A 26,746-nucleotide genomic window follows, 5' to 3' on the forward strand; every position below is an offset into this window, starting at 1 on the left:
TGCGGCTCGCAAGAGCAGATTTTTTACAAAAAAGTAGAGAAACAGACACTCAATGTATTGTTTCTCTAGATGTTCTATAGAAAAACTGAAACAAATCTGTTACTTTAAAACTTCCGGCAATTGGAACGGATCATCCAGAAACCAACAAAAGACCGTACCAAATTCCATTCAACTTATACCAATAATCCAAAGCTAAAACTAGATTGATGCTCAGCATTACAAACGATGATCGGTAACAAATCCTGTAGACAGCATTCAATAATCCACTAGGTACCTACTGTTTGTGTGGGTTTTGTGAAACGAAATGAAAAGTGAAATGATATCAAACGCCACCGAATCGGAAACATTAAAGAAAACGCACCAGCAATTAAACCACTTTCTGGCGCGTCACGACGCAACCGAGTTTGTGGTACCTTGACCTACGGCAACACGAATCCACAACGCATTTCTTTGCCACGGATTAGAGCTGTCCGGCACATTTGAAGGTAATCAAAGAAACAATCTTAAGAGACAATTTCAAAATGCTCCGGGTGATAATAGAGAGGGAAGTAAAATCCATATCGAAGTCTTGAAACATATGTTTAATATTTATTCTTTTTAAACAAAATAAAGCTTCTTTTTTCAATATTCTGCAGATAAACAAGCAACTCATAACTACACAACAAAAACAAAACATAGCACACAAAAAAACCACACAAACACACAACCTATACTATACGGAACTGGCACCGGAACCAATGGGCACTCCAATAGAAAGAAAGTAGTAGCAGCTCCATCTCTTCGCTCTCGCAGCATCGCATCGATCGACTTTCTTTACGCTTTATGCTCTGAGCGGCCCAGCATTGCGCGGCCAAACCATCCGATGCGTCACGGTGGATGATGTTATAAAACTAACGGTTTAATTGAAATGCTCCCCCATTTACCGGCGAGAGATCGGAGCGTGCGCACGTGCTTCACACAGCTCCGCGATCGTGCGCGATCGTCTACAACTTGCGCGTACTGTCGTTTATATTGCTCATTGTAGGTTTTTTTTAAGAAAAGAAGAGTGAACTAATATACGAATCAAGTGAATGTGCACGGAAAAAAAGTGCTGCAGCGTATTGGTATCAATTCTTGGCGAAACAGAAAAGAAAGTCGAAAGAAGGTCCTGTCCGGGTGCAGATATATTGTTGGACCGTTAAGTTAAACTTGAAACCAGTTCTTTCTGGTGCGTGTGTCGCTGTCAGACGTTAAGTGAAAGGAGTGGCAACAGGATTAGGCCTGGTAGGCTCAGTAGAAGTGATACAAACACACACACACACTCCCTCAACATCTAGCGAGGCACCGAAACGTGCTCTTCTTGGCGGCTTGGCTCTGGTGAAAGTAAAAGTGGAAAAGTCGCAAACTGCGAAACTTCGATTCGGCGGGCGTGATACGCGTGTTTGTGCCTGCAGTTTAACCCGTTGTTTACGAGATCCGTTCCGTTAATTTATGTGGGACGGATTTTTCCAGAAATGCAGGATTCAAAGTGAAAAGTGAAATTTCAAAGCTTCCAGAACGGTTTTTCGTGGCGGTTTTGTTGCACCACATGCAACGCAACGTGCTGAAAGCCGCCATTGATGTGATCATGATAAGGGTCAGTTTGAAGTGTACGTAATTTACTGGCGGTAATACACACAGTTGTATCACACAGCATCCGTATCGACCAATTCATCCTGAAGCAAAAGCACTTCAACCAGCATCAGTGTCTGGATACCCAACAGGAAGGCAACCGTTCGGACACCGAGACACAACCAACGCGTACACACAAAAAAGTCAACCGGAATGGGTCTATTTTTATGCTACACGCTGCTGACGCTCGCGGTCACTTTCACTGGAAATGGTATGTTTGAAAACGGTTTTTGGGGAGCGGCTAGGTGGGGAGGGAGGAGGTGATGCGTAAAGGATGGGATTATCTTTGCATAAATCGTATGCAGGTAGCAGAGATTCGGTACGGCAGAAAACTGCATCAGGTCGTCAAAAATTAGTCCCAGAAACTTAAACGGACTAAAAAGGGGAACCGAACAAGAGGTTAATGTTTGTCAATTTGCTACACACTGCGAGTGGGCTGATTCTTTTTTTTTTTGTTTCCTCTAACGCCTCTAATATCCAGTACATGGGAGAGTATTTACCGCGACTTGCCCATACCCGGTGGAGATGCTGTATGCGTTTGGGAAGGAATTTAGAAAACTCAACCCTTCATCCCTCCCCGCACACAACACCAAGATGTATGAATGTTAGGGGGGGCAAAAAGTGCAACGATTGCAGTACCGCTGCAAAACCCCGAACAGGAGTGTAACGTGGGATTTCGATTTCAAACACTAGCCGGCTGGGAACCGGAGCAACAGAAAAGAAATAAATGCACCTGTTCCATGCTGCAGGAAGAGAAATTTAACCCCCATGTTGCTCTGTGCCCCCCGGAAACATGGGGTGAGAAAATGCGTCTTCCTGTGCAAGTGCATTGCATTGAAAAAAAAAACATCGAAACTTAACCGATAGGAAAAGTGTTGACTGAGGAGAAATGGAAAGGCGAATGTAGGCAATACTCTGGTTGCACTTACTTTGTAGGCCACACGGATAGGTTTGTTTATACATTTCCGGATACACGAGATGATAAACATAACTTCTCAAGCGAGAGGAAGATGTCTAGCTGTTTGTTTATACACGTCGCATTGTATAAGAATGATCTTCTTAAGCTCATTTTTTTCTGTTCCAAATTTAAAATGCTGACCCTTCGGTCGAATCAACCAGAAGCGATCTTTAGATAGATTGCTTCATTGTGATTTAAATCTACAAAAATAATGAAAAATGAAATACGATGGTGTGCAAGGTGTTGTGGTATTTCTCTCAACGTTTCTTTATCAGTGTAAAGATCTACTTCGTTCCTTAAACGTCTTCAAATGTAGAGTTCTACATCTTTCAATGCCCATATACCGTGTACAAGCATCTACTCACCCGTCTTATTACACACCGGTGCGCCACACAAAAAAACGGCATGATGCACAAAAAGGGAAAAACAACCTTCTGCTACTCGGCTTGTGCCGCGCTAAAGTGTTAAAGCAAACGAGAAAAACAAACTCGGAAAATCACTGGTAGCAGACAAAACCCAAAGGTGACAGGTTTGGGGCCCCCGAGGGGAGCATAGCAAAACACAAGAACCGGCCACCGTAGCTCGTCGTGACCATAATTAATTAATGAATCGTTAAAGTAAACGATCGCGCGGCATGCTCCAATGAAAAAGAGAAAAAAAAAACAAGAAGCGTTGAAAAAACACAAACAAACGTACAGAAGAAGTTGGGAAATGACACTGGTGAGGAAAATCTTGCCAAAGAGCAGCACATTTTTGCGAGCAAAAGAGAAAACACGCAGAAAGAACGGATGGGAACGGAGGGCAGGCGGAATATGAATGTAAATCAGACTGGAACCATCACACCCGTTCCGCACTTTGTTTTTCTTCTTTCGTTGAGCACTCGGTGCTTTCCCGATCAACGGTATTTATGACGGTTTCCAACGGTTCAACCATCCAACCAATGCGTTCGAATCTGCTCGGCTGGAGAAGCGGCTGGGAAGCGGGAAAACGAACTGAAACCAGCTGAAATGGTGACATGGAAAATTGAATTACAAATTAATTTCCCTGCCGCTGTACCAACCGCTGCCGGTTGCTGCCGTCCCGATCCAATCTACTTAGTCGTTTGCCCCGATCTTTCAACCCTGTCAGTTAGCTTATTAAAAGTGAACCGGAAAAAAAATCGAGATCCAGACAACAAAATGTGTCCCAATGTGGACCACCGATGGGTCGACGTATTTCAGGTGCTACTCTCGTCTGTTGCAATGGAAGGAAAAAGTAATTCAATTTTTCAACCGTGGGCGGGGACACTTAGGTAAACGCTATCCCACTTCCTGTTTTAATAAAAAAAAAACTGCACGCTCACTTCATTTGTACCGGGAGTGGGTGCAGTTTTGTGTTTTGGGACAAGATCAGCAAAGTGATAGTGAAGTCCCACCGGTTGTTGTTTGATGTTTGCGATTTTCCACTACGATTGTGTTAGGCTCGGTGAAGGGCAGGAATCCCGTGTCACGTCTTGAAGCAAACCTACGGCACAGCACAGCCGTACAATCATCTTTTCCCACGGACTTATGCACCAACATCGAGCGGTTCATACAGTTTTAAGAAGGCAGTTTAAAGAGTCCTCTTCATAAGCGTAGTTTGAATGCGAATAACAATATGGCAGTGTCTGTCTCATAACTACAACATGCCTGAAATTGTACAGTGTTTCTAGTAACGTTAACGTTTACTAATGTCACATGTAATGTGAAAATTGATTTTTAAATACTACCATGTGTTTGTTGGGGGATATACGAACAAGGGCTGTGTTTTTTTGCTTTTCTTTTTGTCTAAACACCAAATGTGTTGTATGTCTGTTTAAGACGGAGGGGAAACACCTTTACTGACCTGTCGTAATTACACTGCACAGGTACTTGAACATCTCACCGATGATTGAAGACTCTTTGACCGCCATCTATGGATGAGGTTATCTAATCACGACACGAAACGACATCATCCAACACCTGGAGAGGCGAACTGTGAGGCTGGAAAAGTAAATGCGAGAAGATTAAGACTCCGTACAATGCACAACTTCAACAAGTACTATATACGAACCTTTAATCTCCTGTGTATCGGATATGATCCCAAAAAGCTTGGAGCGGGTAGCTAAAAGTGTAGTTTAGGTATTACAAATTATTTCATAACAAAGCGTGACACAAAAATGTATATCATACCATATAGTTGCGACGTGAATGATGGATATTCGGCCGGATATGACACAGAACGCCAGTCAGCTGGTGCATCACGAAATGGGTTTGGTTCCCTTCTCGGCTATAACGGACCTCACGGTTCACGGTTGGCATGGTTCACGCAACCACCCACTAACGATCGCATCTGCCGTACAATGCTCTCGCACGCATGTATACGCGCGGGATGTTGAAATGATTAAATTAACACCATCTCATGCGTTTTCAAACAAAACCCTGCAACGCAACCAGTGTGTACATGCAAAAACCGCATCTCCGGAAAGGAATTATTACTGGTACAGCTAATTAGCATTAGTTTGTTTGGGGCCGAGGCTTATAAAAATGAAAGTGATGCTCAATAATGTATTCTTTACAATGCGTACATATCCTGCAAAAAAATAAAGCAATCGAATTGCGAAAACAATACTGCAGATACCAACTGCTACCGATTATTGGCCTTTAATAAAGCACGATTTCTAGCATAAATTGCAATCACATTGTACACCCTAAACTGAACAATCACATAAAATGTGCTCGTTAAACGCTTTTCACCATTTCCTTCATTACTATTCCGCGCGGTAATCGCAAATTACCGCAACACCGTGAGGGAAAATCTTTATTTTCCTCCCAGCAAGATAACCTCGTTTTACTCGGCCATCGCATTAGGAAGCTGCTGGTGTTATTGTTTATTTACCACACATTAAACACGTGCTGGTTGGTGTTCGCTTTCGGACGAATTTTCATATCGGCTGCTTAGCAACCACTGCACTAGCTCAATGGTGTGTCTTTTGTTTAGATCTTGAGCGCTGCGATGAGCCACATTAATCCGGTGCGAAGTTTTCAATTTCTGTGCAAGGTTTTTTGATATTTTGTTTACTATTGTCCGCATGGATCGGTACTTACGAAGCAATGGGTTTTTTTTTGTTCCTCTTCTTTACTTCCAGCGTACGGAGGCAACCTGGTGAAACGGAGTCTCAAAAACACAGTTCCCTGCTTTGAGGATGGACGGTTTTACAGGTCAGTGTTCGCGCACAGTCAGTTCCTTTCCTCGTTAACGAATTTAAGCAATTGTTTCACCGAGCGAGAAGTTTTGAGGCCTTTCGGCACATGATTACCTTCATCTTTTGAGCGGTTTAACGGCTGTTGCCTATTTGAGACTAAGCCAACCTGCAGCAGATAGCTTCTCGACAGCATTCTATTGAAGCGATAACCCCGATTGCTGACTTTTTACGTGTACTTTTCCCTTTCTGGCGTACTTACAGAAATCCCGATCGGCCTGAGCAGAAAATGTGGACCAATACCGAGTGCGCCAAGTACTATCTCTGTCTCGACGGGGAAGTGTTTGAGTTCAAATGTTCCGTTGGGTTGCTGTTCGATGTTTCCCGACAAATTTGCGACTTTAAGCAAAACGTTGACAACTGTGATGTAACGGCAGGTATGATGGACACTTATTTTACTGACCTTACCACTGGCTAAAAGGATTTGGAATTTAAAGCCGGTGTAGAAAAAGCTTCTGTACTAAAATGACATTTCAAATTGAAATTAATTATACACGCTTGCTTCGACCTTCGTTTTGCCATTTTGCAGAGGCTCGTGTCCCGAAACCATTGCTGGAAAATGCAAAATGTGAAGAACGATCGCAGCTCGGATGTGGCGATGGAACCTGCCTGCCGAACGAATACTTCTGTGACGGATCGGTTGACTGTGAGGATGGTTCGGATGAGGGTTGGTGCGATGTAGAGAACGATCCCAATGCAGCCGATCCGTGTGATCTGTCCGTGTGTGAGTTACCGGACTGTTTCTGCTCGAAGGATGGCACCATTATTCCGGGACGGTTGGAACGTTACCACACGCCCCAGATGATACTGCTCACATTCGACGATGCGATCAACTTTGAAAACTGGGAACTGTACACGGAGAAAATCTTCACCCCCGCCCGCAAGAACCCGAACGGATGTCCCGTTCGGGCTACGTTCTTCATATCGCATCAGTACACAAACTACGCCCAGGTGCAACGGATGTGGAACGATGGGCACGAGATTGCGGTACACTCGATCACACACCGAGGACCGGAAGAGTGGTGGTCGCGCAATGCCACGATCGAGGACTGGTTCGATGAGATGGTCGGACAGGCGAACATTATCAATCGTTTCTCGAACGTGCGCATGGAGGAGTTGCGTGGAATGCGTGTACCATTTTTGCGCGTCGGCTGGAATCGACAGTTTCTGATGATGAAGGAGTTTGGCTTCGTGTACGATTCTTCGATGGTGGCTCCGTTCTCGAATCCACCGCTATGGCCATACACGCTCGACTACAAGATGCCGCACGCGTGCAATGGGAATAATCAGTATTGTCCATCCAGAAGCTATCCGGGCATCTGGGAGCTGGTGATGAACCAGCTAGAGGCCGGCGAGTATACGTGCGGCATGGTAGATACCTGCCCGCCGCACATGAATGGGGAAGACGTGTACCGGATGTTTGTGCACAACTTTAAGCGCCACTATCACACAAACCGAGCACCGCTGGGACTATACTTTCACTCCACGTGGTTCCGCAAACAGGAGTATCTGGATGCATTTCTGGTAAGTGGCTGACTCGATCTAGTTTGGCATTTTTTAAACTTACCTGTATTTTCCCCCTGCTCAGAGATTCCTCGACGATATGGCCAAGTATCCGGATGTTTATTTCGTCACCAACTATCAGGCAATCGAGTGGATGCGCAATCCGACCACCTCGAATCAGCTCGGTCATTTCGAACCGTGGCAGTGCCGGCCGAAACAACTCGATCCGCAAGAGCATGCCTGCAATCTTCCACGTACCTGTAAGCTTCATAGCCGTGTTCTGCAACAGGACCGCTATCTTTCCACCTGCAATGAGTGCCCGGCACAGTATCCTTGGATAAGGAACGAGTTCGGGCTGGATTAATCGCCGGACACAGGTTTGTTTTGAGTTGGTTGGAATTTATTTACAAGAATAACTCAACACCGAGTAGAATTTAGGATAGACGCGAATGATTTTGCTACGATCAGTTCGGTTTTTTATGTTTTACGTGTTGTGTGCTGTTAAATTGCTCCCTCTCTATGCTGTCCTATTTCATTTGCGTTACATTTTTAACAACTATTTGTAAGCCCAGGCGTGGATAGGACACCGTGGAAATTGTGCTATCGGCGTGAAAGGAATAGAATCAAAGAAAGATAGAAATTGTGTGCGTGTGTCCACGCGGATTCTAGCAAAATGTTATGTAAGTAGCATACTTAAGACAAGTTAATAAATTGATCGATTTACCGATCATCCGTAAACATGATTCGATCCGTTTCTGTTTTTCACATTCTTACAGCATTTCCCACGGCTGTTCTTTCCAGCGATGGGCTTGTAGCAATGGTTAACTGATATTCATTGATACAAAACATGAAAATGAATGGTAAGAGAAGATGACAAAAAAACTTAACGGAAAAAAAGTAATAAAAGAAATTAAGATGTGCTGTAACGAAACATTTCGTTAATAACCGAAAATAGTGTGTGGAACCAAAAACATGTAGGTATGTAAAGTATGGTATCTTTGAAACGATTCGGCAAATGAAAAAAGTATCGATGATGTTCCGCTTGCACCACCGGTAGGGAGTTAATACGATCACAAGTGGTAGTGTGGCATTAAGCATAAGCCGGTTTTCTATCAAGTTAACGACAGAATGTTCCGTACAGCAAAACAACACCCCTTAGTAGCTGCGATAGCCTCGTTAGCCTTCCTGTGCGATGAAAGGATTCTGTATCGATTCCATACCATCCTGTGGACAGATTAGCACTACCGATGTACCACGGCACACGACCAGCCCCAAATGCCGTGTATCGTCTGCCAGTTTGTAATCATCCGGATCGCGTAGAAACTCTATTGTATTGTCCAGCACCAAGTTCAGCAGGGGATCGTAACCCTTTAGCACACCGGCCGCTTCCCGACCACCGGAGAACTTTACCCGAATCGTTTTCTCGAGGTATTTGCTGAGGTCGAGAATCGATTCCTTTCGTCGCTTTTCTTTATTGTCGCCGCCACCGCTGCCACCACCACCACCGCCACCGGTAGAGTTGCCGGATGCCGCTGACTGTAATACAATGGAATAATTAAATTATTTACATCTTTTCGCCACATTGTGAAAATAGGTTACCTTCTTTTCCGACATGATTTCAAAGGAAAGTAAATTAAAGTACCAGGATGCCGAACAGGGCCAAAGATGCGCACGAGTCGTTAGATTTGTTTACAACAGGCGTACGCAATGAGCGGTTTCTTTTTTGTTTGCTCGTTTCAGGTAGGTGACAGCAACTGTCACATTATTGTCATACAAAAGGTGCCTAGCGATTACATTGGATACCTACCATTGTCCATTTTCTACAGCTTTAGTAATAAAACAAAGTTGATTAGTATACACATGAGCATTTTTAGATTCATAGAATGAAGCTAATGAACCCATTCTACTTACATCGTTCATAATAAAACATAAAACGGTGTCCCAAGTCAACCACTAGGCACAAACAATCCGACAACCGCATCAAAACTCAAATGTCATGCGGTGTCTTTGACAGTTGCAGGAGTTCGCCAATTCAAAAGAGTATCGCAAGAAGAAGAAAATTGATTTTTCACCGGCACAAGACGCACACGGTCTGCGCGCGGAGAATCTCTTCGTATAATGCTTTTGTAGGAGGAACCTAGCAAACTGGAAACAACTTAAGTACACGGTACAATTTTAACTCAAATGTATTTGAACTGTGCGTTTCATTCTGGTGTATAAAGTGTGACCGGCGATAGGTAATATCGTTTCGTGTGCGTTGTTATTATTGTTACTGCTCTGAACAAAGTGATAGATGACGTTGATGGCAACGGCGGCGTAGCGGAACTCGCAAAGATAAGCACTTGGAAGAAGTTGTATTTCTTCTTGCTTATTAGCAGACGCCCAGCAGCAGATACAAAAGGTAAGCTAATTCGTTTCAAAATGAATTTAGAAGTGCTTCTGGCGTAGCTGGATTTATTTGCGGTCGCAATTCTGAAGCTAACTAAAACCGCACGTATTTAGAGGTGGAATTAAGTCGTCATTCTTCAGATAGGGTAGGGTTCCGGCCTTCTGGAATACGGTTGCATAGAGATAAAGCAAGCCTTTCCAGTTGACATTGTTGCTGAGTGGGAAAAAGAGCGCGCGCGCGCACACCGGACACATTATTCTTTAACTTTCCACCAGGATGGAGTGTCGAGAAAAGGCAGGAATGTGTACAGTTGTGCGTAAGCCAGCAGAAAAATCTCACGTGCTACAAAGCACCTGAAAAAAGAAGCATGTCGTAGGTTTTTTTTCTCCAACAAATTACCAATAAAGATGACCACATTTGGATGCAGTATACGTTCGAAAATCAATCATTGCTTCGCATCGTTGAAATCAGTTGTACTGCATTTTCTTGATGTGTGTGGTTTGCTTTTCATTCTTTTCCCCCTGTGTGCGCCGTGGTACCTCTCCGAAGAAGCCATTGTTCATTCGCACACATACATGCTATTTGCCGGGCACGAACGCGCGCGCGCGCATTGCTCGTGTGTTCCACACATGTTGCGTTTCGTTCACACATGAAGCTTTTTCATTCCCCCACATTAGCGAAACACATATACACTCTCGCAAACAATCCAGTTTTCCGTCGACGACGTAAAATCAAATCCAAAAAATGACCGGTAGCAAAAAGAAACCTACTGAAGAAACCGGCAAATGAGCTAAGAAGAAGCGTCCATGCGATAGGTGTGAGTGCGATACCGCGCTTTGTGAGTGAAAGGGAATGAACTTGCGAGCAACAATTTGTTCCGCGTTGCGAGAGTGATGAGAGAGTGTGAGATTGCGTTTCACCGGTAGAAATTATCCGAGTATGGGTGCATGTTTGTCTTATTCTTGTTACTTTCTGGAGAAGAAGCCTTTTTATCTGGCAACATTCGAAAAGGGAAAGACAAAAGGATGTGTGCAAATGTGTGTGCGCTCACCCGATTGAAAGGTTGAAGCTTCTTTTTGCTCTTTTGTTTTGTTTGTTCAACTGTGCGCACACTCTTTTGTTCGTATCGCTTTCTTTGAAACTGGTGTGAAATATGTGTGCGTGTGTGCAGAGAGAGAGAAAAATTCTGCTATCCCTTTCTCGCACGTACGCACGCACACTACATACAGCGTGTGGTTAAGATTTCTGGAGATAATGACAAACGCGTTCTCTCTTGATTTCACCCGACAGCCATTTGTCAAAAACGCCCGTTGGCCTCGGTTTACTTTTCATTCTTCTCCCGTACAGTGTAGACGGCGGTACTCAGTTAGTGCGCGCGCGCGCATACATTCGCCCTTTTTCCATTCGGTGTGCTCTGGCCAGGAACAGTGAAGTCTAAGTCGGAACAGTATTTAACCTCCAAAATTGAAGCTGTGCATTAATGCACCGTCGTGTTGAACCAATTTGCTAAGATGGCAGCGTGTAAAATTCGCGAGTGCGTGTACAGTGATGGCGTCGGTGGCAACAGATGGTTTGCCGTACTACATTGTTGCGATATACGGTGTGCCGGAAAATGGATGCTTCCCGGCATAAAATAGCAACTCTCGAGCGCTCCGGTAGACTATCTGTCATGAAACAGCATTTCGTGTTCGATGCTGGGTCGATTAATCTTTCTCAGCCCGCATCCAGTTTGAACATGCAGAAGAAAACACATAATGGCGTGAGTGAGAGGTATGCTGATAGAAACCGGTAGGTTAAATCAATGCTGCCAATATTCGGAACCAAATGTGAGTGCTCAGGAACGTTTGCGGGAAAATGAAATATGCAATCCAATATTCCAAAATGAGGAAGAACATAAAGTCATAATTCTTTTGTTGGCTTAAATTGGTGAATTTTTTGTGGGACTTTCTGCACAGTTTTCGTTCTCTGCTGTTAACGATAGAAGCGAAAACCGATGCTCGGTCTGCATTGTGTGCGTGTGGAGAATAGAATTGTGTGTGGGTTTCAAAGAACTAGCAATCGTTCGAATTTTGGAAGGGACTCCTCTGTATTCAACGCCATGGAAAAATTTAACCGCAGAGATAAATCCAGCCTGCTCCTCGATTTCGACATGTTGGTTCCACATTCGGAGTTGCAATAATGGCTGCTGCGATTGGTGATTACTTCTTCGACGAGTATGTTTGACATGAAGCTTCTTACAGCACGTGCACAAATGTGAGCTTCATTTCTCAGGTGAGTGTGTGCGAACAATTAAGTTCTGCATTATCCCGCGCGTCTTTTTACCATGATTTGAAAAGCAAATGTTATAGAAGTCTATTGGCATGGATCGTTCAATTAAAGAGAGGACAATACAGCTCATGGTGGATTAATCATTTTCCCAGCCCTTGTTTAGTAGATCAAAAAACAAGTCAGCTGCTTTCCGTGTTTCGTCCTTTTCAATGCGCAACATGGCGCACCGTAACATTGATTACATTGCGCCTCCTTCCCTCCATTTTCCTCCTTTGGAAGGCTCAATAATTCCTTGAAAAAGTGAGTATTTTTGCTCTGCGCAACAGCACATTCATTTTAAAATCGCAAATTTTAATTATCCTTCTGCAGAACAAAGCAGTGCCCGAAGAGTATGATGTGGCTGTTTGTGTGTGTGTTGGCCACCATCATTTCGCCACCATCCAGCAGCCAGAGTGCGTGCGAGACATCATCATCATGGTTCTCTTGTTGTTTCATGCCCAGTTGTCCGTACAATCTCTCGATCTCTCTCTCTCTCTCTGTCTATCTTCGCTGTACTCGCACGTTCTATGTTTTTCCCCTTTCACCCATTTTCTAACCATGTTCGCGCGCAGTAATATGGAGAAGAATGGGGTTTTCTCCACAACCGCGCGCGCGAATCCATTTTGAAGTTTTCGTGCACTCAAACCGTGTGTGTGTTGCTAAGCAAGCAATCGAGTAAGCAGGCCGCCAGTCTCCGAATTTTATAAGGAAAAAGCGCGGTTGCATGAAGAAATCATGTGCTGCAGTGTGTTGTTTTGTTTTTTGGTTAGGTTAAGCCCTTTCTTTTCCATCTGTAGAGTGTTCTGCACGCGCTTTTCTACAATGGAAACAACGTTTTTCCTTTCACGCTTCGTGTGTGTTAAGGCTAGGAAGAAGTTTTTGGGCTTGCGTGCCTCAATGCTAGTTCTTATGTCAATGGACTTTGGGGATGAAGAATCTAATAAGCTAAGAATCAGCTACAAACGTAATGGACTGCACAAGTCTATTTTTTATACTTTAAATTTACTCTGACAAGCTTATGTTCGCTTTTCGTCTGATCGAAGCATGGCCCCATTTGGGAAACAAAATATGTGTTCTCAATTTATTATCTTATTTACATATGTTATCCTTGACATTAGTCGGCTTATTGTTTTGATTTTGGGCTCCACCCAAAGTCTGTAGAGTAATGAGGTCGCGGATTAGGCTTTGTTGACATTGCCATCTTGGATTTTCATTTTGACAGTTAGACGTCCTTGGCTATGTATTGGTGAATTGTTTACTGAGCAAATTTCAGCACTCGTAGTTTTGGCGACAGTCGTTGCAACGTTAAAATGTGGGGAATATATGCACTATTCCATAAATTTCCATTGCGCATTGTATTACACGATAATCACACTATTAAAAGATTTCGTTTTAAAATAAAATCTACAACAATTAACCGTAGGATGTCTTGAAACAAAATCATGTTTACACGAGCAGCTGAAGCAGCCTCCAAAACAACCGTACACATACAACTACACAACATCGTGTAGGAGCTTCGGACACCTATCTGTCATTTTTATTTTTCATTGTTATTCCAAGAGCTGCCAAAACCCCTCTATTACGAGACCTCATTACTCTACAGACTTTGGCTCCACCGGTAAATACACGCAATGCAAGCATTTTTTCGACATTTATGTTCTTAACATTAGATACACTTCTTTCTTTTCTTTCCTATCTTGCACCAAAGCACCACTGTGTAAGTGGTATTATTATATATATTTCCATCGTTGAGTAAATATTGTAATGAAAGAGAGAAAGATCAAGGGCATAGGAAAAATGATCACTTCGCGTTCGTCAAACAAAAAGGAAACATAACAAAACGGAGCAATGAACGCAAAACGCGATTTTGGGGGCTAGAACCCATGAAAACGAGTTTTGTTCGCTTCCAAACACACACCCGTGGGTGGTGAAAAAGAAGAAGTATATTGTAACATTGTTCTACCGAAACCAAACGCGCTTTTATACATGACATCAGTTTTTAAGATATATTTTTGGTTTTTAATTTAATATACAAATTCAAAAAAAATATTGTAAACAGCAGCCCAGTTCTGATGCACGGATGTTTTGCTAAGGATTTGATTTTGTTGCCAAAACGCCTTATGGTGAAGTGTGGAGTCTCTTCGGTTGGGGACTGTGAAGATCATGGAGTTGGCTGCGAAATGGGATGGCATAGCGAACAAGCGATTATTTTGTGACCCTTTTTTTACATACGCGTTAAACCGATGCCCCAACCATGGACGCGCCACCCCGCGTCAAGATTAATTGAAGAACGTGTTGGAAGAAAGTGGCAGAAAGAAAAACTGAAACAGGTTTTTATTTTTTTCATCGCCAGAAGCGAGTTGCTTTTGCTGCGGTGAAAGAAGTTTTGGAAGAAGTGAGTATGTGTGTGTGTGCATACTTGACTGGGAGAGCGAGAACGATAAATGGGAGAGAATGGATAGAAGCAACAGTGGGGGAATGATGCTGTCTGTGATGGCTATGGGATGCTGTGGGATGTTGAACTGTTTCAAGCATTAAAAATCTCATTTACATTAGTTAAGTTTTTTAAATGAGTTGACCAATTATTAATATATTTCAAATGAATTGCAGATGTTAAAACGGGAAACGAGTAAAATGTTCCATAAAAGGGATGAAAATAAGAAACCACGAAATTAGGAGCCAGATGAAGAGAGCGAGCGAGATAACTACATTCACCGATCGAAGGAGGCCTCGGTTGAATAACCTTGAATTTTGGTGTGTCCCTATCTTTGATGCAGTTTTGCAAAAGTATATCCATCCAATGTGTTTCTTATTGTTACAGATTTTACTTATCAGGAACAACAAACATTGTGGAGGAGCAATACTGTTTGATCGAAGAAATTAATTTGCCGTACGTAGATTCTAGTTTTCGTGTCTTGTTCCACATTAATTACGACGCTTTAAAAAATGATCCATAGTTTGGATCATATTTTAAGCAGATATGTGCCGTTCATATCTGTTGAGCAACGCATAAGACAATCAACACATACTTGTGTCAAAACGCGCATACGTCTGATGTTCCTAGATGGATTCCAGAACGAGAAGGATTCGGTGTGTGGTCCTCCCGTTGGCTTTTTAGGTACGATGTCACGGCGCATGCGAACGAAAACTCTTAACCAACTGCTGCTGTTGTGTGTAGCGAGAAAGAGAGATAAACCTCTGAAGGAAAGCGAACGGTGGTGACAGTAGCATCCTCCTGTAGATGGAAATGATCCAACGGTTCAGGGTTTTCGCCGTTTCGTAAAGTCGTCGATCCTTGCGTAGGCAGACGTTAGGTGAAATGTGGGAGTTGCACAGGCACGAGGGAAAGTTTCATTTCCATCCATACGCGCTTCCCAAAAGTGGGTTGAATGCAAATGAGCTAAGAGAGAAAGCGTCGGATGAGAGGATCTTTGTGGTTGTGCGATGTTTAATTGGCGAATCCTTCAGAATATCAAACGACGCAACATTAATGTGGAATCTATAGTTGTGTGTGTATTAATTTCGATGGGTTTTTAAAACCATTTTTTTTAAAGGAAATTTAATCATATAACGCAAGAAGAGCCTAGTTAAATGTGGATTCGTATCACATCTTGAACGAGGGCATTGTTACAGATAAATGCGAAAATGATTCCGGAACTAAGAATGATTCAAGCGTGGCCTAGAGCGACGCTGACGATTCCCGGTAGCAATCTCTGGCACGGGAATTTGCTGCGATAAGCACGTAGATAGGGGACACCAGTCGAATTCGTTTTTGCAATAGCAGAGAAAAAAAGATAACCATTGGCAGATTTTTTAATGTTGGTGACTACTAGGACGTTTCTGTAAAATTCAATCTAGGACATCTTAATCTAGGACTAGGATTACTAGGACATCTTAATTGAAAAGGTGCACGGAGACAATTGCCCATTGCATTTTCTTTCCTCACTCTCAAAAGCTCAGTGAAGCTCTTGTGCGCCATATCAAAACGTTTCACACGCACAGGATATTCAGCAGCTTTTTCTGGTGTGTTAATGTAGCACACACTGTACTCTTGTCTACTGCAAGAGGAAAATGTAGCTTCCCGCAATAAATTGCAACCACACCCGTTCGCTTGTGTGCGTGCGAAAAAGGGCTTTCGCCATTGCATGTGTTCGCACATTTTTGCGAACTACTACTGTCGCGTTGTGCACACGCGTCATGTCAAGCAGTGTGTGCGCGGCCATGCCTGCGGTAGTGATGACATTGTCGGCAACAAATGGCGGGTTGCTAGGGATGGGAATAAAAAAAAAGTTCTTATATATGGTCAATAGACACCAACTGCACGGGGGTGTTTGATATGGTAATGGTGCCGTGGTGTGTCCCTTCTGTTTTCGATGGGCACCAAAATCCGTCTGCAAAGAGAGGAACCGCCAGTTGCGTTCTGCGTGTCGGCTGGACGATTGTGCGTGGTGCTGTTGCACTTGTTATCCTTTTGGCGGCGTGCGTCCAAAGTTGGGGTGATGCTAATTCTTTCTACTTCCGTAGTTGTGCGCTACCATGCAAATGCAGGCATTCGAATATGTTAAAAAAAAGTTGATAGCAACTATAACGGCAATGGCGTCGGATGCTGAAAGATTTTGTATGTGGAAGAGCAAAGGAATAAACCACCAGCGCATTAGCCAGCTCTCAGGTGCGTATGTTTTGCGATAAAAAACGCGTTGTGTGCGGAATATCTGCATCGAATGGTGAGCAAGTTTATCCGCATGACAAAACACACACTGCTTTTCACCGCAGTCGGCCATGTGTTTCGAAGTTGCGCCCGGTTTCAAATACATCAGTTTGGTGTGTAGCGGTGAAGGTGTGAAAATTGATTCAATTTGTTTTTTTTTTTGTGTAGGTATGCTGTGAATGGTGATTTCATTTTGTTTTTTTTCCACATTGTCCCCACAAAAGAAAGTTTAGGAAACAATAAAATCATAAAAATGGCGTCTGTTCTTGGCCTTAACCCCTTTCTGAAATATTTACTAAGAAAAGAAAAAAAACTGCTTTCAGGCACAATCTCTCAATGCTGGAATTCGAACTTCTTCTAAACCCAGCAAGAATGTTTTCCGTGAACGTTGCAAAAACTTCTACCTAATTCCCATCCGGGGTCTGTTGCTGCAAAACCGCTTGATTCCATATCTTGTTACATGCTCTATCAGCAAACGTTTAGTAATGGGACATGTGTGTGCTCCGTTTTTTCTTCTTTTTTCTTTGCCTCACACTTCCCTCGGATGTGTCATTCCTTGATTAATCGCTGAGCTTTGAAAAAGCGCCAGCCGAAGCAGATTTTATATAGCCGTGCATTGACGGTAAAATTACCATTAGATACCAGTTGTATATCCAACTGTCGCGGTTTATTGGAAACGCACGCATGTGTATAGCAGGAATGCTAAATCAGGTGATAATGTTCGTTCCAATTATATTCAAGCAGAAAAAAGGCTTCAACATTCGCTTCTGACCTTGATTAGATTAAGATCAACATTTTGATTATGTTTCGGATTTTGTTCTATTGCCTTTTTTGTTATGATTACACTTCATGGTAAATTAAAAAAAAAATGTAAATATCCGATATATTGTACGAATACTGTTTTATTTATATTGTTTTTTGTTTTGGTTTTTTTTACAGAACATTACTTATCGATTGTCGCGATTGTCGTGCGTTTAGGGGAACTGATAAACTACGCACGATAAGAAAAAGAAACTTGCCAACAACGACGGTTGTGATTTCTATGCAGCTAAAAAGGGAAGAGAGTGTCGTTATCGGTCGATTTGCCTGCAGATCATTACCCTTGCCAACCCGGACAGAAAAGCTCAACGACGCGCGCCGTACAGTGGAACAGGAAGGGTGGGGTTGGGATAGCAAAGGATTTCCTTCCATCTGCCGCAACCACCAAACACCTCACTAGCCAAAGCAGAGCCCCCTTTGTATCATTGTTAACGAGGAATTTTCACCTAGCGTGTTGTGTGGGAATCGAGGAGAGAACTCTGTTTGGAAGGAAGCTGGTCGTATACACATCCGTGTGGGAATAAAATTTGCAGAGAGCGCGAGCGAATTGGCATCCTGTGTTACACAAACTGGCGCAAGCAACATCTGTTTCTGGGTAATGAAGTAAAGAGAGTAACGCGCCGTGTCCGTGTCCGTGTCCGTTGAAGGGAAAGCACGGTTTTATGTTCGATGCGAAATGGTTCGCAGTAAATTCGACTTTTCGTAAGCATGCCCCATAAATCAGCCTAAAAGCGTATCGAGAATAAACCAGATGTTGGTGGTGAAGGAACCATTATCCCCGATCCTCTACTAAAGCCAAAAGATAGCAACCTGGCAACCTAACCGGGCCTCTGTCGGAGAGAGCGAACCTCTCTGGTGCCTCGATATGCTTCCAGCCTTCTCTGCGAACATCAAGGACCCTGCGGGACATCCTGCGTTTGACAGCAAATTATTCACACGCCCACTAAAATCGCGCGAGAGGGAGAGTGGACAGCAATTGGAGAGATAAAAGGAATCGCTTCAATGGTAGCAGCAGGGTTGCTGCAAAAACCCCAGACACGGGACAGTCACTTTTCGCTTCCTTATCATAGGTATGCCGTCTCTGAGTTATGAGTTCGGTTTGTTACGGTGTACATTAATCCCGAAGAAAGCACTAGTGGGAAAGCAATAGCTTTTCCGTTTGTTTAGGAGAAGCAACAAAAAAAACACATCGAACCGTGCGTACTCATCGCAAAGATCCGTGTAAGACACGTGAACAGATTGTTCTTTGGTTCGGTGGTAAGGAGAGCAGAAGGAGGAGGTGTTTGTATGCGCACCCGCACCCAAAGAGTCTGGATTTGAATGTTTCACCGCGTTACAGTTCGCCTGCTCGAAGGTCAAAGAGTCTGTGACCAATTTGCTCTCTTGACAAGACAGGCAAAATATGTGAAATGTTAGAATAACTGTTACGGTAGAACAAAGTGATTTATTGCCGCAGGCGGGCGTTGTAGGCGCAGGCATCAACGAAAATTAATATTAAAATTCACTATCAACCGCGCAGAAGAAGGATATACATCGCCCGATACTGTGCTGTGTCCTGTTCCCATTAGATGACGCACAGATATTACGGAAAAGGAAGGAATATTTGTCTAATACAGCGAAGGAAAAAAGAATCAAGTGCAGAAGTGGGAAGAATCCTTTTTATCATCGCATCCAGCAGCATATCCGGTATAACTCGTTTGAATCGTATGGTGCTGTCTTTTACCGCCATCTTCACTCGTGGCTTGTTGCCAAACGGTGGTCAAAAACATTTGCAACGATTTGAACACAGGAAGCCAATTAAAAGCTGGTTCTCTCCGGTAGTGATAGTTCCAGTAGAGCCGCTGATTGGTGATGTCCTAAATTAGCTAGCTTTGACAATTTCGTATCCACGTTGTCGGCTAGAAGGTAACCCAGGAAGGGGGAAAGGTATAAGCTCTCCAAACCAGTATTCGATTTTATTTTTGGCCTGCCCGGTGTGATGAAAATATAAGAATCGTTGCCAGAACGAAAATTATATTGCAGACGAAACAAACAAAATCACGGTGTATGGAAAAGTCAGCGAAACGAGTGACGACGGTTAGGGAAAGCAGAGAAAGTGTGAAAGTGCATCATCGTTCTGTAGCTGTCCAACAGCCAGAAATTGTTGGATAGTAGTACCAGCAACCAGGGACAGCTTGTACTAAAAAAGGACAAAAATGGCATCGACACAGACAGTAGTCGGATCGGCAAATGGCGGGACACAGACTGGATTGCGGGAGTTTGTCGAAGGATGGACATTGGCACAAACGCTCGGAGAAGGAGCGTATGGAGAGTAAGTTTAATTTAAGGTTTTCTGGTGATTTTCTTTAGATGCATTTTTTCTGCACTGTTAATGTTCTAATTTGGATCATTTTTTTTTAATTGTACAGAGTTAAATTGCTCATCAACCGACAATCAGGTGAAGCTGTGGCGATGAAGATGGTTGACCTGAAGAAGCATCCGGATGCAGAAAGTTCGGTCAAGAAGGAAGTGTGCATACAGAAAATCCTGCAGCACCAAAACATTCTTAAGTTTTTCGGTAAACGAACGCAAGGCGACATTGAGTACATATTTCTCGAGTATGCTGCCGGCGGTGAATTGTTCGATCGGATAGGTAAGATACGAATAGATGCAGAGCTTTAAAGGTATTTTTTTCTCGATATTTATCCACCCCTTTCCTGATCTTTGTCCCTTTGTCTTGCATACAGAACCCGACGTTGGGATGCCTCTGCCGGAAGCGCAGCGGTACTTCAATCAACTGTTAGCCGGTGTCGATTATCTGCACACCCGTGGTGTAGCGCACCGTGACCTGAAGCCAGAAAATTTGCTGCTAGACGAGCATGACAACGTGAAAATATCGGACTTCGGGATGGCCACCATGTTTAGGTATTAGGTACAAACCGATGCCGGACTTGTTCGTTCGGACTCTTCTTCGTAAAGCTCTCAACGCAGAGAGCAATCCGTTGAACCCGTTTGCTAAAAGTATTTCATTTTCCTTTTTTACATGTGTGTGTCCGCCTTTTTGGGGTCTATTGTCAAGTGCAGAATGAAGGGCCGAGAACGGTTGCTGGATAAAAAATGCGGAACACTACCATACGTAGCGCCCGAGGTGTTGGTGAAACCGTACCGGGCTACACCGGCCGATCTGTGGTCGTGCGGTATCATCTTGGTTACCATGCTTGCCGGAGGTAAGTTCCTCTTACATATTTCGCGCTAACATATGCTTTTTGCTGCTTTTCCCTCGTAAAAAAACATCCATAAATATTTCTTTTTGGAATTAATTACCGGATCGCAAATGTGACCGACGCCGTGTACCTTGGAAGCTAATCTTGAAACACTTTTCACAATTCGAATGTTTTCCTTACAACTGATCGTTTATTAATGTGCTTTTGATTGATGCGCCTCCTTTTAAATTTCTCAATAATGAATGTCCTTCTGTGTCGTGCATAATGTTTAATTCCATTTTTACATCTCAATCTTTCGTATTTTCATCGTCTGTTAATAACAATTCATTACGCTTATTGTGTGGCACATTTTTTATGTGTGACAGGTAAAAAAAAAATGTTACAAAAATTTCACTGCGCCTAATTGTGGATTATTTTGTCTATTATTTCTCGATGTTTTCTATGTTCATTATTTTTCCTGTATTTAATTGTTGGATTATGCTTGTTTTTTTGAATTATAATAAATAAAACGGAATATCGTAAATATGCATAAGATTTAATTATTTATATTTGGAAAAGCATAATCCTACAAACGTTACATGTTCAGTTTCACCAATAAGCACTTACCGCCTTATTATTTGTTTGAAAATATTTAAATTCCATTCTTCTTTGCCGTGCGTGTGCTGTGTTGTATTTGTGCGTATAATTTCGTTTGTTTTTATTATGTATTTGGTTGCCCATCCTTCCTTTTCGTTGTGTTTTCTTCAATTCATTCGTTCGCCAAACAAATGCCCGAATATGCCACCAAGCCGTCCCACCCCACACAAAAAAAAGCAAAAATATGACCAAACGTATAACCGTTTCTTTCTAAATCCCATTTTTTAATTTCCGGCTGTATCTTTGGTATTCTAGCTGTAGACTGTTGTTTTGATTGTAATATCTCTAAAGCTTTAGTACCAGAGGTCCAACTGGGAATTGCTTGCTGCTGCACTGCACTGTTGTGTTTTTTCTTGTTATTATTTCGGTTCAATATCATTTTCTGTTTCACTGAAGTTGTCTATTTATATTGCGATTGCTGCCGGCCCGAGATGTGTATGTGTGTGTGTTGTGCGTTTATGTTACTCAGTGTGCTGATGTGAAAGTATATATTACATATATCTCTTTTGTTTCTTTATTACTTTAATTTTGTTATCCTTGTGCTCCTTTTAACATTGCTACATTGCTCCTCTCGGAAGGAAAATACACATTATGAATGCGAGCTCTACTCCAGCTATATTGTAATGCTTGCATACTTTTACGTCAATCCATTAAATTTTGACAACATATAAGTAATTAGATTGCATTTGGTCTTTTTTTAATAACTTAATGTTTTCTTCTGTAAATTGAGAATGCGCCAGTGAAGTTTGTTCTGTAATCTATTTTCCTTTTTGCTGCATAATATTCACGATTGCTGTTTGTTTATATTATCAATGCTGCGTGTGTGATGAAAGGCTTAATCGATATCGAAAAGACAAAGAAAGCAATGAACAAAATATATTTCGTGAATGTTTGATTTATCCTCTGTTGTGTATGCTTTATAAAATATGTTCATTATTGTATCCGCCGTCATGGAAAAACCCGCGTGTGTTCATTTGCCCCCGCGTACGGCTATCGGCGAATATGTTGTTAAGCTTTTTGTGACAAAGTGTGTGTGTGTGTAAACCAAAGTGTGTATAAAAATGAAAATTAAATAATAAAAAAGTGATCTTTTGGATATGCCTCTTTCGTTCTTCGCACGTCTCTATCATTCCCGCTCTCTTTCTCTCTATTTCTGTGTATGGCTTTGTTTTGGCACTGTTACGCGAGTGTATATTTATGTTTAGTGTGCTGCACAATCCTGAATTATACTGTGTCCAATTGTTGTATGCACGGTTTATTATTGCAATTGAATGTTTCCCATCGCGAGTGAAATACACAAAAACGCACACGACACAACAAAACCGCCTTAACTGTAAATGAAGCACCTTCATCTGATGCTTGAATGTAAATGAAGAAATAAATGAAAACAATGAAAAAAGAATGAGTAAATAAATAAACATTTAAGAAAAGGTATCTTTTCGATTTCTCTACTATGTCTTTAATTGCGTGCTTGGAGCGTTTTTCTAAAGTTCCGTTAGAGCTATGATTGATATGCAATTTAAATTGCATCTACAACGCTCCATTGTATGAAATTAAAGACTTAGTAAATCACACTCTCTAAAATCATTCTATTTCGTACTTCGAGATGAAACGCCTATAGCAAATGTTTAATATAATATATTTTTCTGCTCTGCTTTTTTCTTCTTTCAATACATTTTAAATGTAAATTTCCACTAAAAGAATTGCCGTGGGATCAACCATCGTCCGGATGTGCGGAGTATCTCTGTTGGAAGGAGAACAAATACACTACCTCAACCCCTTGGTGCAAGCTGGACACGCTCACCCTTTCGCTATTACGAAAGATACTGGTGGCAAATCCCGCCCAAAGGTTAACGCTGGACAAGCTGCAAGACCACAAATGGTGCCAGACACAGTTTCACCTTCAAGGTATGTATAATTTTTTTTTCGTGTGTTTTTGATCGTTGTTTTATATATTTTCTTCTTTTACGTGTCGCGTTTTTGTTAAAAGTAAAGTACCAAATAATTGGGTCGTCTTGCTTTTATAACGGCAAGCCATTCCAACTCGTTTCGCAATTTGTTCTTGCAATATTTTTTCTCCTAAATGTGCGCACAGAATCATGTTACGTTTGGTGTGAAAAATCGTCGTTCAAATGGTCATTTCATGCCCGTTTGCTGCTACACAACTGAAATAACATTTCCCATCGTGTTTTAATCCTGAAATGACCGTTCGATTTTTTTTATTGTGAAGCAAAAGAATACGAAACGAAGTATGCTTTTTGGAGGAAATTCTCTATCGCGCATTGCCCTATACCGCATAACTCTGATCGGTATGATGGTATGGGGATACCGTACCACAAAGGAAGCAAAGAGACCTAAATCTATTTATCTTAGGTTTTCAACAGGAACTGTGGATTTGGAACGTTGTCTCAATTCGTTGAGCCATAGCAACATTCTGTCTGCTTTGGCAGCGGTCCAAGAAATGTTCTCTGCGTTGGCGAAATATCTTATTTCCAGATTTAGCTGTGTGGGCGGTGTGTGTGTGGTATGTCTAGGATAATAGAAAAGTTTGCGTTTTATGAATTAAAAGCATGGAAGATAAGAAAAGAACATCATGGAAGGTTGGATAGATCCGGTATTATAGCTACGTAACAGTATGCGTTCATTGCACATGGTCAGGTACTGGATGACTCTCAGTCGTGTAAAAATTCTGAGGGGCATTCAGTGTCTAGCCCAGTGTGTACGCTATTCATCGTATGTATGGGCATGAAAAGGGTTGAATCTTCCCTATACCATGATTTGTTATTGTCACAGCTTAGCTTTTAAGTGTAGCTTAAAGTCAGTTAAGGTCATAATATTCCTTCAGGGATTCCTTTATCGTCAACTACTGAAATAGGGAAGAAGTTTAAAGAAATCGGAACTGTATTTATTGTGAGCGTAATTGCCTATTGATGAAATATGCAGCCCCCTGCGTCGTGTGTATTATGCGGTTACTCAATGGTTATGTACCAATACGGAAGTGGTCCAGGTATTTGCGCCCTGTTGTCTGCGCTTTGGCGCTTTAGCTGTATGATAGAATTTAAGCTATTTCATAAAGCTAGATTACCAAAGCATGGACGACACGTGGAATTGCTGCACATCATTATTATTATTACTTTGCGAAGGACATAATAATGACATAAAAATTGAATATCTAATATACCAGTTACAATAATGTCGAAATAACGTTTTAATTTAATTTAATAACAGATTAACTTCAACATTGTATGCATGTATTCAGTGAATTAATAGGTTGTTAAAATATTTTCTTTTGTTTTTTTAATTTGCTCCAAAAATTATGCTTTTTTATGTTCTTCGTTAGAACTGTTTGATTATTAAAAAAGTTTTTTTTTGCCTGTCTTTCGCATTTAAGTTGATTGTGCCGCCGCTCTCTCATTCTTTCCCGCCTTCATCCTGCTGCTATCGTCTGTTGCCACTTATTGGGACTTTGGTGATTTAGCTGTATGTTTGAATGCAATCTAACCACATACAGCTTTATCACCAAAAACCTAATGTGTGAGTACGTTTTGAGTTTGTTTTGTTTTTTTTTATTATTATTATTAACATTAGCCGATTAAACAACACGCTCTCCTCCCACTCACTGATTTACCCAACAGCACTATTATTATGAGTTTGTTTTATTTTAAACAATGTAAGTTATGTATTAGTTGTTTTTATTCGATTGTGTTCTTTATGATTTACAAGTGTAACTTTGACTCTTAATGATAAATGAAATTTTTTTTCATTTAAATGTAAATACTTATTTACGTATAGTATGCCATATTGATCCAGTCGCATTGATCGTTGAACGCTTTCATTTTCCATTGCAGGTATTGCCGATATAGGAGCGAACAATGGTGGTGGTATCGGTGCTGGAGGCTGTGATGTGATCGATGGACGGCCATCGCCTCGTGCGAAACGGCTCTGTTCGAATCAGGACATCTCCAGCCCGCTTGATGATTCCACCTCACGCATGTGCCAGTCGCAACCCGTACCGGTCATCGTACATACCGAAGTGAATGGCGTCGAGGAAGCGATCGAGGCCCGGAACGGGTTCTGCTTCTCACAGCCAACCATGCTAGACGACCTAATCCTCTGCACGCAGTTAAATCCTACGCAGAGCGTGGGCACGCAGCAGCAACAGCAAAATCCCTTCCAGCGACTGGTACGGCGTATGACACGTTTCTTCGTCTCGACGCGGTGTGACGAAACGCTGAAGCGGTTGTCGTCCGCGCTGGAAAAGCTCGGCTACAGCTGGAAGTCGAACGATGAGGGCGTCATCACGATATCGACGATCGATCGGCGGAAGCTGCAGCTCATCTTTAAGGCAAACATCGTGGAGATGGATGGGAAGATTTTGTGCGATTTCCGGCTATCGAAGGGTTGCGGGCTAGAGTTCAAACGCCGCTTCATCAAGATAAAGCAAAGCTTGGCAGATATCGTGATGAAGGGCCCGGTCACCTGGCCGATAGCGATCGCAACCAACTCTGTGCCTTAAAAGGATGTATTTTTGGAGAACCGCTTTCTGGAATTGTATTTGTTTTAGGAAGATTTGATAGAATGATAGGGGGCAAAAGAGCGGAAGAGAGAATCGTGTTAAACATTCTTTGGAGAGATAGTTGTTTTAAAATGTTGTATTTTAACTTGCGAAAGAATCTCGCACAGAATTGTGGAATTACAGTGTTCGAACAAAAGTTGTTCAAAATACTTTAATACGCTCTGTGAGCGCACGAATATGACGTCCTCTTTCTTTTGTGCCAAACTTGGTGTAGATTTGGGAGGATGGATTTGCGAGAAGAGAGACCGACCTACGTAACAAAATCAATAGAAGGAAACAAAACATCATCTCTAGGCTGGCACTCCTACCAAGGGAAGATAATGAACGTTTTAAGGAAATAGTAGTGTACTCGTCGCCAAACGATGACGAAAAGGAACCAATCGAATGTTGAACCTCTAACGGGTCGCTAAGATGTTAAATAGTATTTCATGTTACATGACAGCGAAACAGAAAGAGCAAGATATGTCTCGTATCTCATCAACCACACTCAAAGTATCGCCTTTTTATAATTCCTATTTTACACGAATCTAAACACACAGAATTAGAAAACCGTAGAGAGAGATTTCTGTCCTGCAAACGATGGTGTTAAATCGCAAAAATGATTTGTAAATTTTTACATCTCCTAGAGCTTCCTTCCAGTTTTTACACACGAAAGTAAATAGTAGCCAAGCAAGTTGCAATCAATTCACAATAAAACGTTTTTAAAAGTACTCTCTACTAGTATGTACACGACTACGA

At 42.2% G+C, this 26,746-nt stretch overlaps 3 protein-coding genes across 8 annotated transcripts; 2 read left to right on the forward strand and 1 right to left on the reverse strand.

The window, feature by feature from the left end:
- Window positions 1-324: 324 nt before the first annotated feature.
- On the forward strand, window positions 325-8,113 carry LOC125762105 (chitin deacetylase 1). 3 transcript variants are annotated; one of them, XM_049423874.1, is made up of 6 exons: window positions 325-485; window positions 636-1,861; window positions 5,754-5,826; window positions 6,072-6,244; window positions 6,397-7,391; window positions 7,456-8,113. In XM_049423874.1, exons 2-6 carry the CDS (start codon window positions 1,804-1,806, stop codon window positions 7,732-7,734), a joined length of 1,578 nt encoding a protein of 525 aa, XP_049279831.1. In that variant the 5' UTR covers window positions 325-485; window positions 636-1,803; the 3' UTR covers window positions 7,735-8,113. The 3 variants fall into 3 exon arrangements, with proteins under 3 accessions (XP_049279831.1, XP_049279832.1, XP_049279833.1); XM_049423875.1 differs by lacking the exons at window positions 325-485; window positions 636-1,861 and adding an exon at window positions 5,532-5,638; XM_049423876.1 differs by lacking the exons at window positions 325-485; window positions 636-1,861 and adding an exon at window positions 5,577-5,665.
- LOC125762117 (U6 snRNA-associated Sm-like protein LSm7) lies at window positions 7,749-9,119 on the reverse strand. The gene is made up of 2 exons (XM_049423897.1): window positions 8,970-9,119; window positions 7,749-8,906 (listed from the first exon to the last, which is right to left on the reverse strand). The coding sequence occupies exons 1-2, from the start codon at window positions 8,982-8,984 to the stop codon at window positions 8,547-8,549; spliced, it is 375 nt and encodes a 124-aa protein (XP_049279854.1). The 5' UTR covers window positions 8,985-9,119; the 3' UTR covers window positions 7,749-8,546.
- Window positions 9,120-9,425: 306 nt separating this feature from the next.
- Window positions 9,426-26,718, forward strand: LOC125762106 (serine/threonine-protein kinase grp). 4 transcript variants are annotated; one of them, XM_049423878.1, is made up of 7 exons: window positions 9,426-9,771; window positions 17,714-19,904; window positions 20,002-20,225; window positions 20,320-20,497; window positions 20,657-20,799; window positions 23,134-23,340; window positions 25,281-26,718. In XM_049423878.1, exons 2-7 carry the CDS (start codon window positions 19,789-19,791, stop codon window positions 25,946-25,948), a joined length of 1,536 nt encoding a protein of 511 aa, XP_049279835.1. In that variant the 5' UTR covers window positions 9,426-9,771; window positions 17,714-19,788; the 3' UTR covers window positions 25,949-26,718. The 4 variants fall into 4 exon arrangements, with proteins under 4 accessions (XP_049279835.1, XP_049279834.1, XP_049279836.1 ...); XM_049423877.1 differs by lacking the exon at window positions 9,426-9,771 and adding an exon at window positions 9,801-12,030; XM_049423879.1 differs by lacking the exon at window positions 9,426-9,771 and adding an exon at window positions 13,686-14,820.
- Window positions 26,719-26,746: the final 28 nt, after the last annotated feature.

The sequence above is a fragment of the Anopheles funestus genome, chromosome 2RL, assembly GCF_943734845.2.
Source record: "Anopheles funestus chromosome 2RL, idAnoFuneDA-416_04, whole genome shotgun sequence".
NCBI classification, from domain to species: domain Eukaryota; kingdom Metazoa; phylum Arthropoda; class Insecta; order Diptera; family Culicidae; genus Anopheles; species Anopheles funestus.

What these genes read in the sequence shown, in the direction of transcription:
- LOC125762105 (XM_049423874.1), top strand. Translation starts at nt 1,804, where the DNA reads ATGGGTCTATTTTTATGCTACACGCTGCTGACGCTCGCGGTCACTTTC. An exon ending in GGTCACTTTCACTGGAAATG is followed by an intron (nt 1,862 to 5,753) that starts GTATGTTTGAAA and finishes CTTTACTTCCAG; the next exon opens with CGTACGGAGGCAACCTGGTG. An exon ending in CAACTGTGATGTAACGGCAG is followed by an intron (nt 6,245 to 6,396) that starts GTATGATGGACA and finishes GCCATTTTGCAG; the next exon opens with AGGCTCGTGTCCCGAAACCA.
- LOC125762106 (XM_049423878.1), top strand. Translation starts at nt 19,789, where the DNA reads ATGGCATCGACACAGACAGTAGTCGGATCGGCAAATGGCGGGACACAG. An exon ending in GGAGAAGGAGCGTATGGAGA is followed by an intron (nt 19,905 to 20,001) that starts GTAAGTTTAATT and finishes TTAATTGTACAG; the next exon opens with AGTTAAATTGCTCATCAACC. An exon ending in TGAATTGTTCGATCGGATAG is followed by an intron (nt 20,226 to 20,319) that starts GTAAGATACGAA and finishes TCTTGCATACAG; the next exon opens with AACCCGACGTTGGGATGCCT.